We start from the raw sequence: 14,803 nt of genomic DNA on the forward strand, positions 1-14,803 counted from the left end.
ATCTAGATAAAGCACTACACACTTTGACACACTTTGTGTGTGTGTGTGTGTGTGTGTGTGTGTGTGTGTGTGTGTGTGTGTGTGTGTGTGTTTTAGGTTGTCTGTGTGCGAGAAGGCTCTAGCAGAGTATCTGGAGACTAAGAGGCTGACGTTCCCACGATTCTACTTTGTGTCTGCCACTGATCTGCTGGAGATTGTTTCCAAGGGAACACAACCCAGACAGGTAGCCCATAATACTCCATACATAATAATATACCTAATTCAGTACAGATACAAATACACGTCCGGTCAAAAAGTCGCTTCCCTTTGTGTGTGTACACTAATAAAGTCATCTTTACTATGAGAGTTATGAATTATGTGTGTGTGTGTGTGTGTGTGTGTGTGCATGTGCGCACAGGTCACCCGGCACCTGCTGAAGCTCTTTGATAACCTGGCAGACTTGAAGTTCCAGGGTGAGGAGAGGGAGGGGGAGCCAGCCGTTGCCATAGGGATGTACAGCCGCGAGAGGGAGTATGTGCCCTTCTCTGAGCCATGTGTCTGTGAGGGACAGGTAACACACGCACACACACACGGACACACACACACCACAGACAGACACAGACACATACTCTCTCTCTCTCTCTCTCTCTCTCTCTCTCTCTCTCTTTCTCTCTTAAAATACACACAAACACACTCAAAGTTATACAGACACTCACACACTCTCTCTCTCTCTCTCTCTCTTAAGATGCTATACACTCACACTCACAGTACAGTTACATCTCCCTCTCTCGTCCCCACCCCTTTCGTCTACTTCATCTGTCTCCCAGGCAGAGAGCTGGTTAAATGCACTGGAGGCTACCATGCGCCGGACAGTGCGGCAGGAGATCATGGAGGCCGTTTCGGCTTACGAGGACAAACCACGAGACCAGTGGCTCCTCGATTTTCCTGCACAGGTTTGTGTGTGTGTGTGTATGTGTATGTGTATGTGTATGTGTATGTGTATGTGTATGTGTATGTGTATGTGTATGTGAGAGAAAGATTGAGTGTGAGTGTGCATGCATGTGCATGTGGGTGAGTCTGTGTTTGTGTGTGTGTGTGTGTGTGTCTGTGTGTGTGTATGAGTAAGTACGTATGTTTGAGTAACTTGAGCCTGCTCTTAACACAGGTGGTCCTGACTGGCAGTCAGATTTGGTGGGCCACTGACGTTGGCATCGCCTTTGAGCGGGTAGAGGAGGGCTTTGAGACTGCCCTGAAAGACTACAACAAGAAACAGGTGTGTCTGCCTGTGCATACATATGTGTGCTCATGTGTATGTTTGTTATCATGTGTGTTAATATGTGTGTGTGTCCCTAGATCACCCAGCTGAACTCCCTGATCCACATGCTCCTGGGCGATCTGACCCCTGGTGACCGACAAAAGGTCATGACACTGTGTACCATTGACGTGCACGCTCGAGACGTGGTGGCCAAGCTCATTACCCAGAGGGTGAGACGGCATGCTTGCATTTCATTTCATTTATGTATAAGGACAACACACATTGATCAACATTTCTGTAAATGTGCCAGTGTTAGCCAGCCGGCTAATTTTCCACTGCGGTCCTATTGGCAAGATGATATAATAGCCAGCCATCAATTGACTTGCCCAATCGTTCTTAGATGCCAAGTTAGTAATAAAATGTAATTTGCAAAAGCACAGTTTGACCAAGCAAATTCTACTTAACATTTATCCTAAAATTCCTGAAGTATTCCCAAAATAATGCTAATCGCATTGAGCTCTTGGAAGCATACTCTAGATTTTTCCACTTCCAATGTATACAGTCTCCTGTTATGTTACCCTATGTGGTGTGTCGGAACAGTCCCACAGCAAACTCCAACTTGTAATCTTGGATGTGGGAAGAGGGCGTGCAGGCCAGTGGGCTAAAACCCATACCTGTAGGTGCTAGTGTCTGTCCATAGCATTTTTTGTCAGGAATTAGGTTTCCTTAGTGCATAGTGTCTGTTCTGTACGCACTGGTAGGCTGCAATGTTTGAGGTTGCTTCTAAAAGCTGAGAAGTCCCTGCCATGCAAATTATACTACCCCCCTTTATAGACCCTTTCAACTGCACAAACAAACAAGAGTCGACATTTTGTAGCATTACACTGAAGTTTGATCAGGAACAGATTGAAACAGCCAATATTTTTCATATCTGTCAAATGTAAGTGTACCTGTGAACTTTTAATGAGTGTTGCTGGTTTTATTCCACATGAATAGAGATAAAAGTGTGTGAAAGTATAGACAGGATTTGTTGTTGTTAGGCATCTGTTGTTATTTTTTTCCATGGCAGGTGATGAACGGTCAGGCATTTGCGTGGCTGTCCCAGTTACGGCATCGGTGGGATGAGGAGCTGAAACACTGCTTGGTCAACATCTGTGATGCCCAGTTTCAGTTCTCATATGAGTACCTTGGCAACACCACACGTCTGGTCATCACCCCTCTCACAGACAGGTGACACACACAAGCAGAGATGCTGCCACATACCCATATATCTTCTGAAATTACAGACAGACTGACATAAAGACACACAGATGTTTATGTAGATGTTTGTGTGATATGTCTTTATGATGTGTTACACCATAACAGAGATGTTCTAATAGGGAGGATAGCAATCTTAGCAGTTTTCCCATTGACATAAACATAATGGCTAACTAGCTTTAGCTTGGGTCACATATAACGCATAGGATTCCATTCAAACAAAAAAGCCTCCGGTCTCCCTGCCTACACCTCAGTGATCTGATGGAAGCTGGTTTGTTTTAAAGCACTTTAAAGCACATCACTTTTAGCAGTTGCACTTTTTTACCTGAAGATTGGACTCTCCTTTTTTAGAACATCTCTGACCGCAAACTACTTCCTGTATGTTCCTCTTCCTGTCACATGATCAGATGTTACATCACGCTGACCCAATCCCTGCACCTGACCATGAGTGGCGCCCCCTCTGGACCTGCCGGTACTGGCAAGACCGAGACCACCAAAGACCTGGGCCGCTCCCTCGGCATCATGGTCTATGTATTCAACTGCTCCGAACAGATGGACTACAAGGTAGGGAGGGGCTACGGTGAAGAAATCAGGTCCAGCATGCTAATGGTTCATTTTCATGGAGCATTCCTGGCTCTTCCATTCACACTCAAGTTCACACAGCCAAACAGATGTCCAATGTTGCACTCACACAGATGTCAGTGAATTTAATGCTGTTGTATTGATGATGATTGACAGTCATCACTCCCTCCACGTCTGCTCTCTTGGAGATGTATTTTCTCATTACCTGCTGTTCCAAAGCATTCCATCTCCTCCCTGATCTCCTCCTTTTCACTAGCAGCTAAACTCAAACAACCCCTTATCCGTAAGGGGTGTCAGCGGACTGTTCAAATGCAATCTACACTATAGGCATCCCAGGTACCAAAGCCACATGAGGATCGTGACCAGCTACAAGCTTAGCTTTCAAGTACACTTTTGGCTGAACTAGTGATTTTTTGTCGAATGCTTATTAAGCTTTACACAGTACAATATAGTGCACAGTTGCTGTATGAAACGAACAGGTCCAACACTGTTTGTGAAATCAGATATGGTTGTTTGATTATTTACATTTACAATGGAACGAGTGTCGCTACCAGTTACTTTAAAAACAAATCGACTAAAAAACTGCTTTTTATTGCTACTGACAGTATCTCAGTAGCTGTGTCTTAATATCTCTCTCTCTCTCTCTCTCTCTCTCTCTCTCTCTCTCTCTCTCTCTCTCTTCCTCTCCCTCTCCCTCTCCATAGTCCATAGGGAACATCTATAAAGGCCTGGCCCAGACTGGTGTGTGGGGCTGTTTTGATGAGTTCAACAGGATCTCAGTAGAGGTGCTGTCTGTGGTGGCTGTGCAGGTCAAGACCATTCAGGATGCCATTCGCAATAAGAGACAGAGGGTGTGTGTGTGTGTGTGTGTGTGTGTGTGTGACTTCGTTGATCACTGAGTTGAGTTTTATTGCCATTATCTACCTGGGGAATAGGGCTGAGTAATGTCCTCAGGCTGGACCAGAGTCGTGCTTGGCACTGTGTCAGGAGGTTGTCACCTGTGTGGTCATTCTCGTCTCATCAGGTTCCAGTTCCTGGGGGAGGAGATTGAGCTGAAATCCACCGTTGGGATCTTCATCACCCTGAACCCCGGTTATGCTGGCAGAACAGAACTCCCAGAGAATCTCAAGGCCCTGTTCAGGTTGAATAATAGCCCACACCACCCCCCCCCCACCCCCACCACCACCACCACCACCACCAATTTATTCCCATTCACTGACCTCCTAGAAAGTCACACTGGCCTTCCCAGCCCTTAAAACGACTCCAACACTTTGTCACTTTCAACAAAATGTTCCTCTGTGAGCGGCTCTGGGTCAAACAGTGCCTGTCAATCAACACATTGCTGCATGCGTGGAGGCCGATCGATCAATGTGATTGGCTGTTTTTTTTTTAAGTTCTCTCCATCAGTCCATCCGTTTCATATACTAGTGCACAGTGACAGGCATTCATTGATCACATTTTGATCTCTTTCTCTCTCTCTCCCCCTCTCTCTCTCTCTTTTTCTCTCTTTGTCTGTCTGCCATGATTACTCTTTCTGTCTGTGTCACTCCCCCCTCTCTCCCTCTGTCCCCCTTTCTCTCCTGCTCAGGCCGTGTGCGATGGTCATCCCTGATTTTGAGCTGATCTGTGAGATCATGCTGGTTGCTGAGGGCTTCATTGATGCGCGGCTGCTGGCTCGCAAATTCATCAGCCTGTACACTCTCTGCAAGGAGCTGCTTTCTAAACAGGTTTCACACACACACACACACACACACACACACACACACACACACACACACACACACACACGAACACACACACACACACACACACACAACGAACACACACACACACACACACACACATACAGTATAAACACACGCACACACACACATGAACACACACACACACACACGCACACACATGAACACACACATGAACACACACACAAACACTTAACAGATTGAATGCACTTGTAACACATTATGATTCTACCTTCAGGATCATTATGACTGGGGTCTCAGAGCCATCAAGTCAGTGCTGGTGGTTGCGGGCTCACTGAAGCGAGGGGACAGAAGCAAGCCTGAGGAGCAGGTAATTCCTGGAATGGAGTTTAGGTTACGCCACTCAACTTACTACACAATGCAGTTATTTTATGTATTGTTCTTTACTAAAATAACAGCTCCAAACTCTATTTGATGATACATGGCTGATAATATGGACAATGGTGTCTCTGACATTGCTAATGTGTGCCCGGCATGCCTGGTATTGCACTACATAATTTTGTCCAACCATGCCAACGTCATTGTCTGTGCATGTGACCATTCTTGCCTCACTGACGCTAAATGGGTACCCAACGGGTACCCAAAATGGGCAACAAGGTGTATAAAACCAATTCTTTCATTGTGTTGCTTTAATGAAAGTCCCAGATAGCAGAGTGTCTACATATTTCTAGGTACTGATGCGCGCCCTGCGGGACTTTAACCTGCCCAAGATTGTGACCAGCGATGTTCCCATATTCCTGGGGCTCATCAGTGACCTCTTTCCCCTCCTGGACGTTCCTCGGAAAAGGGACACCGAGCTGGAGCAGGCTGTGCGGCAGGCCATCTCCGAGCTTCGTCTGCAGCCAGAGGAGAACTTCATCCTAAAGGTCACTCTGTGTGTGTGTGTGTGTGTTTGTGGGTTTGTGTGTGTGTGTGTGTGTGTGTGTGTGTTTCTGTGTGTGTGTGTTTCTCACACCTGTTATGAGAGCAGCTTCTTGCACTGTGTGCACACACATGTATATTTTGTGAACTGTAATGGCATTGTTGATAATAAAATGCAGACTGTACAGTATGTGCCACCCTCAGTTCCACCTCCGTTAGCCCTTGTGATGGGCTCCAGTAACATGTTCCCACTCTGTCTCTCCCTGCAGGTGACACAGCTGGAGGAGCTGTTGGCTGTCCGGCACTCTGTGTTTGTAGTGGGGGGACCTGGAACAGGCAAGAGTCAGGTAAAGCCGTGTGAAATAATTGTCAAATAATTTAATGAGAGGACTTACCCTTGATTAATTTTAGCATCACCTTGGTCAAATGATGTCACAGCCTTTGAGTCGTAACTATAGCGTACTTTTGCATTTTTTATGTAGTGTTTTATGTAAGCGTGATGGGGCATGACGAAAACTTGGGGACAGTTATACATTCTCATTTATTGTATTTTCAATATATTGATGTGAACGATAACAACTTAAATTTGTATTTTTTTACATTTTTTTTAAAAAACATCAGTCTTTATCACAACAAAACTGAAAGATGTAGCCTACATTTGTTTTTCAGAATTGGAATTTTCAAAAGTGTTTTTAATAAAGAAAACAACATCTAAGAGCCTAATGAATGACATATCCTTTTACATAACAACTCCTGGAAATCAATCATCTTGTCAGTTTACGATATTTTTGGATTATACAAGTTTCATTCATTGAAACAATCCCAGGACAGGAAATGTACATTTCTGGTATAATGTCCATAAAGCCGGGTGTCATGTTAAGCACATTCCTTATTACTGGGACAGGCAGAAGGCCAATAAAGCCTTACAGAGTTTACCTGCCATTATGTGATGAAGCCCACTTACTGTCTCTGACATGAAACGTCCCTTTAGTAGGCTACTCAGTGTAGGAAGTGAAAAGAAAAGGCTGCTAGACTGGTGTGCCTGTGGTGAGTTGTGGTATAGTAGATGCAAACAACACTCTTGGGAGGATTGAGCTGGACATAATTTTGAATTACAGACACTTCTCTTACTGCCCAGTTTTATTTTAATTTAGTTACTGATGCTCCTTTAATACATTATAATTGCACTGACTGAACTGCCTTGCACTATATTTATATTTAATCAGTCTATACAGATATTGCACTATTCCCACCCTCTTTTCAATGTATATTGCATCTTGCTTGTGCCTGCTGAGGTGTCCACGACTTGGCCACCTTGACAGGGACAACAAGGAGGTGGTCATCCCCAGCGGCACCCCCCTCGGACAATTGCATTACCCTATACCTTAGTGTCTATTTATTTGCAAATGTACATACTGCATTTATTCTTATACATAGCCATATTCTACTGTCCTTCATGCTTTTCTAACTGTTCTGTTTTTATTCTTTTAATGTTTTTAATTTTTTGATTCTTATATGTTAAGTGAGTGCTGTACTTTGAGAGCAAAGATTAACCAGAGTCAAATTTCTTGTTTGTTTACGCAAACCTGGCCAATGTTGGATTCTCTGGTTGTTGCGTTGTGTTTTAGTTCTAATGTCTGTATTGAAGATGGTCAATAAAGCTTGACGGCGGGATCAGGATCGGCGATTAGATGATGATTTATTGTAGATGGTACAACAATGAATAACAGAACACAGGCTAAGTCTCAAACAGTAAAACTGTGCAGAGTCTAACAGTTGTGGTTGTTATTAGAAGCGGCTGCTGAGCCTTCCGACAGAAGATGCTCCTTGGGTTGCTTCCTCGATCCGTCTCCGTGTCAAAACCTAAGACAAAGCCTGTTATACTAAAACATACAAACGTCAATCATGCCAACGTGGCAGGTGCCAACCAGTGTACAAAACCCGGCCCTGGCCAGATGGAGATACTAGCCTGAATAGGCAGACATGCTGTCTCCCTCGGCCCATGTTATCACCGATGTTCCTCGGATGTTCCTAAACATCGGCCTGTATGACCTTCCTGCTGGTACACAGGCCTAAGGCACAGTTATGTACAATAATATGGACCTCTCCCTGTTGTATACTACACACAGATGTAACATATGAACACATCAGAATACAGTAAGAATACCCCAGAATTCTACAGTCCCCCCTCTTGATCAATCAAAAAACAGATTTTTTATAGATCAAACAATCGCAAACAGAGTCTGATGTGTCCTAACAAAAAATAGAAAAATAATAAAACCAAGCATTACTTCTCAGGCACTTTAAGGAAAAGAAAAGAAGTGCAGGCACCTTGAAAGAAAACTTAAAAACTGATTATGTTGCTGATGAATATCTCACATTCTAAGAGTTAAAAGAAAAGGAAAACAAAGTCTTTTTGGAAGTTCAGAAACCGCCAGCAACAGTTCAGTTCAAAGGCAAAGTCTCTGTCCCAGATGTTGTCTGTGGCTCCCGGCAACCTCATAGGTACATGTGGAGTGAAAAGAAAGAGCAGGATCAGTTGAAGGATAGTCATGGAAACAATAATATATATAATTATCTATTATAGGGGTGTAGCATCCTCCCAATCCTGGTCCCCCAGTGAGTCCCCGGTTAACCCGTTGCTGCGTGTTCAGCTCCCTTACGGGTGTCCCCAGAAACCCACCTCTAGAACCAGGACTACAGGATTACTCCCCCCTCTTGATCTACAGTAGCCATTTGTAATCATTCTCGAAAATCGGCAATTGTAATTGTATCCCCAGATTAAACATTTCATATATCAGTAATCACACATATTTAATCATCAAAATCAATTATAAGACTTATCTAAGTCTATAATTTTTCATAACATGAGTTTGTGTCAAGAAGAGTCCACTACCACAGCACTCTGAGCATGTTCGGATTCTCAAAGGAAAGATTCTACCCTCGGATCCCTAACCTTTCATTTCTCCTGACTTCATAAATTCCCCGTCAAAATGAAAGTCTCCCGTGAATCTTCCCCCCTCTAGTTCACACCTCACCCCTAAAAGAATATCGGCGGAAACTCAGATAGAATTCGTACCCTACCCAAGCAGTCATGTTTCAGGCGGTTCTATTAGTTTGCCATGGCTCGCATGTATCCACTTTTCTCTCACCCTGGACCTTCACTGCTGACTATGTTATGGCAATCCACATCGGGGAATGATGTCTTTCACGAGGACTTTGGCAGTGTGTAGTGCAGGGAATGTCTCAATCCACCTGGAGAACTTGCACAGGACAACCAGAACATCTCGGTAGCCTTTGCACTTGGGAAGAGTGATGCAATCTATCTGGAGAACTCTGAATAGTCCTGGTGGAGCTGGTGTCTTCAGCATTGGCAACTTAACCTTCTTGTCATTGATTGTTTTGCCGACAGGTGACACACCACTTGATCGATGTCTGTGGCGTTGCTGTGAATTTCGGCAAGGTGACCACCAGACCGGTATGAATCTGTTCCTCATCTTCTCCACTCCCACATGTCCAAGTGAATGAATTTGCGCCGTCAGATATGGAAGACTTTCTGGAGCCACTGTTCGTGTTCCAAACTTCCACAAGTTGTCATCATGGAGCTTTGCCGCATTTTCAATCCAAATCCATTTTTCTTCTTGGCTCGAGCTGTTCTGCATGTCTATGATGTTGGCCAAACTTTCCCGTTTTCCCTCTTCAGATGTTTCGTTGACCTTCTTTGTCACTCTCATCATGCATTTCTCGTTGTCATTTTCAAAAATGTTCCTGTTACCGTTAGATCCGTCCGTGTTTCCATTTCCGTGTCCATTCTCATTAGTTGTTTCGTTATCTCCTCCCTCTCTTTTTCTTGCGGTTGTTCTTGACACCGCATCCGCCATTGCATTGCCTCTTGCTTCAATGGTGTCTTGCCTTGTATGTGCCTTTACTTTGATCACTGCCAGTTCCTTTGGCAGCTGCATTGCATCCAACAATTCTGCCACAATCTGTCCGTTCTTGATGGGACATTGTTTCACACATGGAGGTGGTTTTCCAGTCAGTCTGACAGGTTCCATTTCCAACAGTCCACAGTCATTCCTTCCCTTAGCCCATGCAGGATGTTCCAGGAGATCCTCTCTTTTTAGCCTTCTCAGGTTCCACAAGACTTCTCCATTTCCTTCTCCAATGGCTATGGTGACTGGGGCTGTCTGCTTCAGACTGAATTTTTCTCCAGTTGGTCCACCAGCTGTCTTGATGACGCCTGACAGAGGTATTTTTTGTTTCTTCAATAGGTCGGATGAAAAGACTTTAAGTTCAGCACCAGTATCAATCAAGAATTCAATTTTGATGTGTTCTTCAAGCAAGGCAGTAGCATAGAGGGTGTTGTCAGTTCTCGCTGGTTGGTAAAGCACAGACACGCCGTCGGTGGTGGCTACTGTGTGCACAGGGCATATGAGTGCCTCGTCAGCTGACTCATCCCAGGCATCCCAGTCCTCCATCGCTGGCCTGGTTTTCTTTGTCTTTGGCCTTGTTACCGGAGCAGTCGCTCCCTGGGCAGCATTGGATGTAGATGCCCCATCATTTACTGGTGCAGGTGGGGGTGAGGGAGGTGGGGGTGGGTGAGGTAAAGAGTTGACAGGTGGGGGGGGGGGGGGGGGGTGGTGGTGGGGTAGGGAAAGAGTTGACAGGTGGGTGAGGTGGGTAAGGGCTTGTAGCCAGTGGCATTGGTAACAACAATGGGGGAGGAGGAGGTACTGAAGCTATGGCTAGTGGCTGTGGATAGCCATACTGGAGTGGAGCAGTTTGATGATGGTTGGTTGCAGACGTTCTTCCTTGTCTTTGTGGATTGTAGAAAGCAGTGGCTGTTGATGGGGCCAGAATGATTTGTTTTGTGTCACCTGCTGGCTGTTCGTCAGGTGGGGTGCTGTTTCTTGGCCCATGTGGGGTCCCCATAACAGCAGCATTCTGTCCAATGAAGCTGTCTTTATCAATGTCCACTGCACTTCTAGATGTCTCCACCATGGCATATGGCGCTGTTGAGTCCAAGTCAGGCAGAGTCGGATTGAGGCAGGTGCTTGGTTGCCTGTTGCAACCCCCGCCCCCACTAGGTGCCGGTGTGTATGGGAGGAGTTGGCTCCTCCCCGTTGAGTGGGCCTCTGAGACTACTCCTCTTCGCCTCATTCCACTCTGTTCTGGCAACACATCCGCTTCCATGAGTTGTTCCTCCAAATCACGTCTCTCAGTCTCATGTCTGCAAATCCTGTCTCGGATCTCTAATTCCAACTTTTTTTCCTCAAATTTGCCCAATTGTAATTTCACTGCCATCCAATCTGACACATAGTCTTGTATCTCAACTAAGGCCTGTAACTTAGTTTTCCTACCAAGAACCATATCTGGATTGTGCTAATATTAAATATTAAATTGTACTATGTGTTTCGTGCAGTGACGTGATCCTTTTAAATATATTTTTTATATTTTCCTGTGATGTGGTAGTGATATAATGACAACTTTGCACTTTGAAAATTTGGTTAGTAATTTGTTCGCCTCTCAATTGTTCACAAGTTGTCTATCTCTTATTTTTATTTTTATTTTTTTCCACACTCACACACACGCTCCCGCCAGGGAAAAGGAAACACACTCTCTCTCTATCTCTCTCGCTCCGTAACCTGACACTTGGTAAGTTATTTTACTCACAGCATGATGCCACAACAAAAAATTTCACCAGTGTCAGTTCCACTTAACTCAGACTGTTTCTTTTCTCCCAAAACGGCTGGACAATGAAACAAATTAATGTCTCACTCACACTTTTAACGATCTTTCGTTAAATTCCCAGTTGACCAAGTCAACAAAAAAACATAGGTGGAAACCCTATCCCACTTTTCAAATACTTAACCAAAACACCCCACTCTGGTGATTTTGTCTCCTTTCCGTATCACTGTAGCACTAAGTTTAGTCCTAGGCCATTAAACTAAACAAAGACCGTTGAGAAACAACCACACAGTTCACTCAGCAAAATAATGACTGTAGCAACTCCTATTTTCTCATTGGCACACGCACAGCATTCATTTCGTAAAACTTACACAGCTTAACATGTAATGGCAGTACAGAAAAAGAAAATATTTAATCCCCCAAGCTTGTCCGTAGTGAATCGATTACTTCTTTTAATTCGTTCACGAATCTATCCAATTACCCAAAATATGTGTACACTTTGACCTTTTACTTTTTTCCAGAAAACTTCTTATATCAAATGACATCTAGAGCTCATCAATCATTGATATAGGTACGTTACTTGTCAAAACACTTAATGACACAAACTTCAATACTCTCTGTGCAGCTTTTAATTTCTAATTTATCTAATAAATTAGCTTTACTTTTGGTTCTTTTCCCGCATAAAGGAGTAAAGATTTTTTGCTTTCACCTGGTCAGAATGTCTTCACTGCATGCAGGGTGCGCAGTGCAGCAGTGTTTCCCCTCTTGGCAGGCTTCCAGCTGGGATTCAGTCACGTCAATCAGAGTGCCAAGATGGACTCTTCTTACAGATGTTCAAAATCCAAAATCTGCCCCCGAAGTCTCTTTGAACCCGTTGGATGTTCTCGTCTTGCCTCTCCTCTTGCGGTCGGGTCACGATAACCAAATGTTGTCGTCTTTCTTCTCCTTTTGCGAGAAGGGTCACGGCACCAAATGTTGGATTCTCTGGTTGTTGCGTTGTGTTTTAGTTCTAATGTCTGTATTGAAGATGGTCAATAAAGCTTGACGGCGGGATCAGGATCGGCGATTAGATGATGATTTATTGTAGATGGTACAACAATGAATAACAGAACACAGGCTAAGTCTCAAACAGTAAAACTGTGCAGAGTCTAACAGTTGTGGTTGTTATTAGAAGCGGCTGCTGAGCCTTCCGACAGAAGATGCTCCTTGGGTTGCTTCCTCGATCCGTCTCCCAGTCAAAACCTAAGACAAAGCCTGTTATACTAAAACACAGAAACGTCAATCATGCCAACGTGGCAGGTGCCAACCAGTGTACAAAACCCGGCCCTGGCCAGATGGAGATACTAGCCCGAATAGGCAGACATGCTGTCTCCCTCGGTCCATGTTATCCCCGATGTTCCTCGGATGTTCCTAAACATCGGCCTGTATGACCTTCCTGCTGGTACACAGGCCTAAGGCATAGTTATGTACAATAATATGGACTTCTCCCTGTTGTATACTACACACAGATGTAACATATGAACACATCAGAATACAGTAAGAATACCCCAGAATTCTACACCAATAAAGCTGATTCTGATTCTGATTGTCCTGTTTTGTTTTTAATTCAGTTGAAGTTAGTGTCTTCATTAGATTGTTCTGGTGTATGTCTGAGCAGTAATGTCAGCTTTCTCTGTGTGTGGTCAGATTCTGAAGACACTCCATCGGACCTATTCTAACCTGAGGATGAAGCCTGTGTGGAACGACATGAACCCAAAGGCTGTCACCACCGATGAGCTCTTCGGGTTCCTACACCCTGCCACACGCGAGTGGAAAGATGGTGTGTGTGTGTGTGTGTGTGTATGTGTGTTTTGTAGAGGACAGTGTGTGTTTGTTTGTGAATATAAGAGTGTTTGATCTTGTCTTTTATCTCTGTCTCCCCCTCCAAGGCCTGTTCTCTTCCACCATGAGAGAACTTTCTAGCATGTCTCATGACGGACCCAAATGGATCGTTCTGGATGGGGACATAGACCCCATGTGGATCGAATCCCTGAACACAGTCATGGACGACAACAAGGTCTGCTGGTCACCATAACAACAGCATAACCCTATGTGTGTGTGGGAGAGTTGATGTGGGGCAGCCGTGGCCTACTGGTTAGCGCTTCGTACTTGTAACCGGAGGGTTGCCGGTTCGAACCCCGACCAGTAGGAACGGCTGAAGTGCCCTTGAGCAAGGCACCTAACCCCTCACTGCTCGCGGCCGCTGTTGCAGGCAGCTCACTTTGCCCGGATTAGTGTGTGCTTCACCTCACTGTGTGTTCACTGTGTGCTGAGTGTGTTTCACTAATTCATGGATTGGGATAAATGCAGAGACCAAATTTCCCTCACGGGATCAAAAGAGTATATATACTTACTTATACTTATGTCAATAGTAAGTCTGACTTCTACTGTTGTGTTTGTGTTTGTGTGTGTGTGTGTCTGTGTGTACTGTAGGTGCTGACGCTGGCCAGTAATGAGCGTATTTCTCTGACCTCCTCCATGCGTCTGATGTTTGAGATCAGTCACCTCAGCGCTGCCACGCCGGCCACTGTGTCCAGGGCGGGCATCCTCTATGTCAACCCCCAGGACCTTGGCTGGAGCTCGTGAGTGTCATGGAAACAGGGTCAGAGGTCAAGCCATGGAATGACTTCCATGAGTTGGAATGAGTGTTTCAAGAGTAATATTCCTAATGCCAATGTTCTAGAAAGCCGGCGACCGTCTCATTGCATAATTTCATGAATAAATGCTTTCATAAAAGCCACAGTGTTTAATTACACTTGTTAAAATGTAATATTTGGGGGCCATTTTTTTTAACAATATGATTTTTCTACTGTGAAGAGCAAACTTTCTAGACACACACACACACACACACACACACACACACACACACACACATTGTTCCACATAGCCTGATACTTATGAATGTTCACTGAGAATTAGCCATTGCAGGCACTTCCTTAGTTTCTCTCGTTAGCATTAACGAGTGTCGTACATCCCTTTGAGGGAACAGGCATTTCATCTGAGCTACTTAACATGGCTGTTTTTAGCTAATGAAGCCCTATGTGTTTTGGTCCCCGTACTGTATGTGTTTCATGTAACAATCACACTTACGCACTTAACGAGCATATCTGTCTTTAAGGCACTTAAACCGCATTCTCAGTACAAGTTGGCACCTTGTAAGGCGGCCTCCCTTCGGTGTGTGAATGTGTGGGTGGATAAGAGGCATTCATCTGTAAAACACTTTGTGTGTTCAGAGGAGTAGAATTAAGCAATAAGCCCCGAGAGACCGTAGGTTACACTGATTCTACAACAGCTAAGGGGCGTTGTTAGGCAAGATGCACTAGCGGACCACTACCCCTTAGCTGTTGTAGAACCAGTGTAACCTACGGACTCGAGTGGC

General features: G+C 44.7%; 1 protein-coding gene across 1 annotated transcript in view; it reads left to right on the top strand.

Annotated features, from left to right (window-relative positions):
- The window catches only part of dnah9l (dynein, axonemal, heavy polypeptide 9 like), a 50,052-nt gene that overhangs the window by 7,337 nt on the left and 27,912 nt on the right, over positions 1 to 14,803 (top strand). The window contains exons 15-30 of the mRNA XM_048234898.1: positions 97 to 223; positions 398 to 550; positions 807 to 932; positions 1,145 to 1,252; positions 1,333 to 1,464; positions 2,304 to 2,464; positions 2,899 to 3,055; positions 3,778 to 3,926; positions 4,098 to 4,214; positions 4,662 to 4,800; positions 5,054 to 5,146; positions 5,508 to 5,702; positions 5,967 to 6,044; positions 13,072 to 13,204; positions 13,314 to 13,441; positions 13,858 to 14,006. Coding sequence (XP_048090855.1) covers positions 97 to 223; positions 398 to 550; positions 807 to 932; positions 1,145 to 1,252; positions 1,333 to 1,464; positions 2,304 to 2,464; positions 2,899 to 3,055; positions 3,778 to 3,926; positions 4,098 to 4,214; positions 4,662 to 4,800; positions 5,054 to 5,146; positions 5,508 to 5,702; positions 5,967 to 6,044; positions 13,072 to 13,204; positions 13,314 to 13,441; positions 13,858 to 14,006 — 2,145 coding nt within the window. The remainder of the gene's footprint in view (positions 1 to 96; positions 224 to 397; positions 551 to 806; positions 933 to 1,144; positions 1,253 to 1,332; positions 1,465 to 2,303; positions 2,465 to 2,898; positions 3,056 to 3,777; positions 3,927 to 4,097; positions 4,215 to 4,661; positions 4,801 to 5,053; positions 5,147 to 5,507; positions 5,703 to 5,966; positions 6,045 to 13,071; positions 13,205 to 13,313; positions 13,442 to 13,857; positions 14,007 to 14,803) is intronic.

This window comes from Alosa alosa, chromosome 23 (assembly GCF_017589495.1).
Source record: "Alosa alosa isolate M-15738 ecotype Scorff River chromosome 23, AALO_Geno_1.1, whole genome shotgun sequence".
In the NCBI taxonomy this organism is placed as follows: Eukaryota; Metazoa; Chordata; class Actinopteri; order Clupeiformes; family Clupeidae; genus Alosa; species Alosa alosa.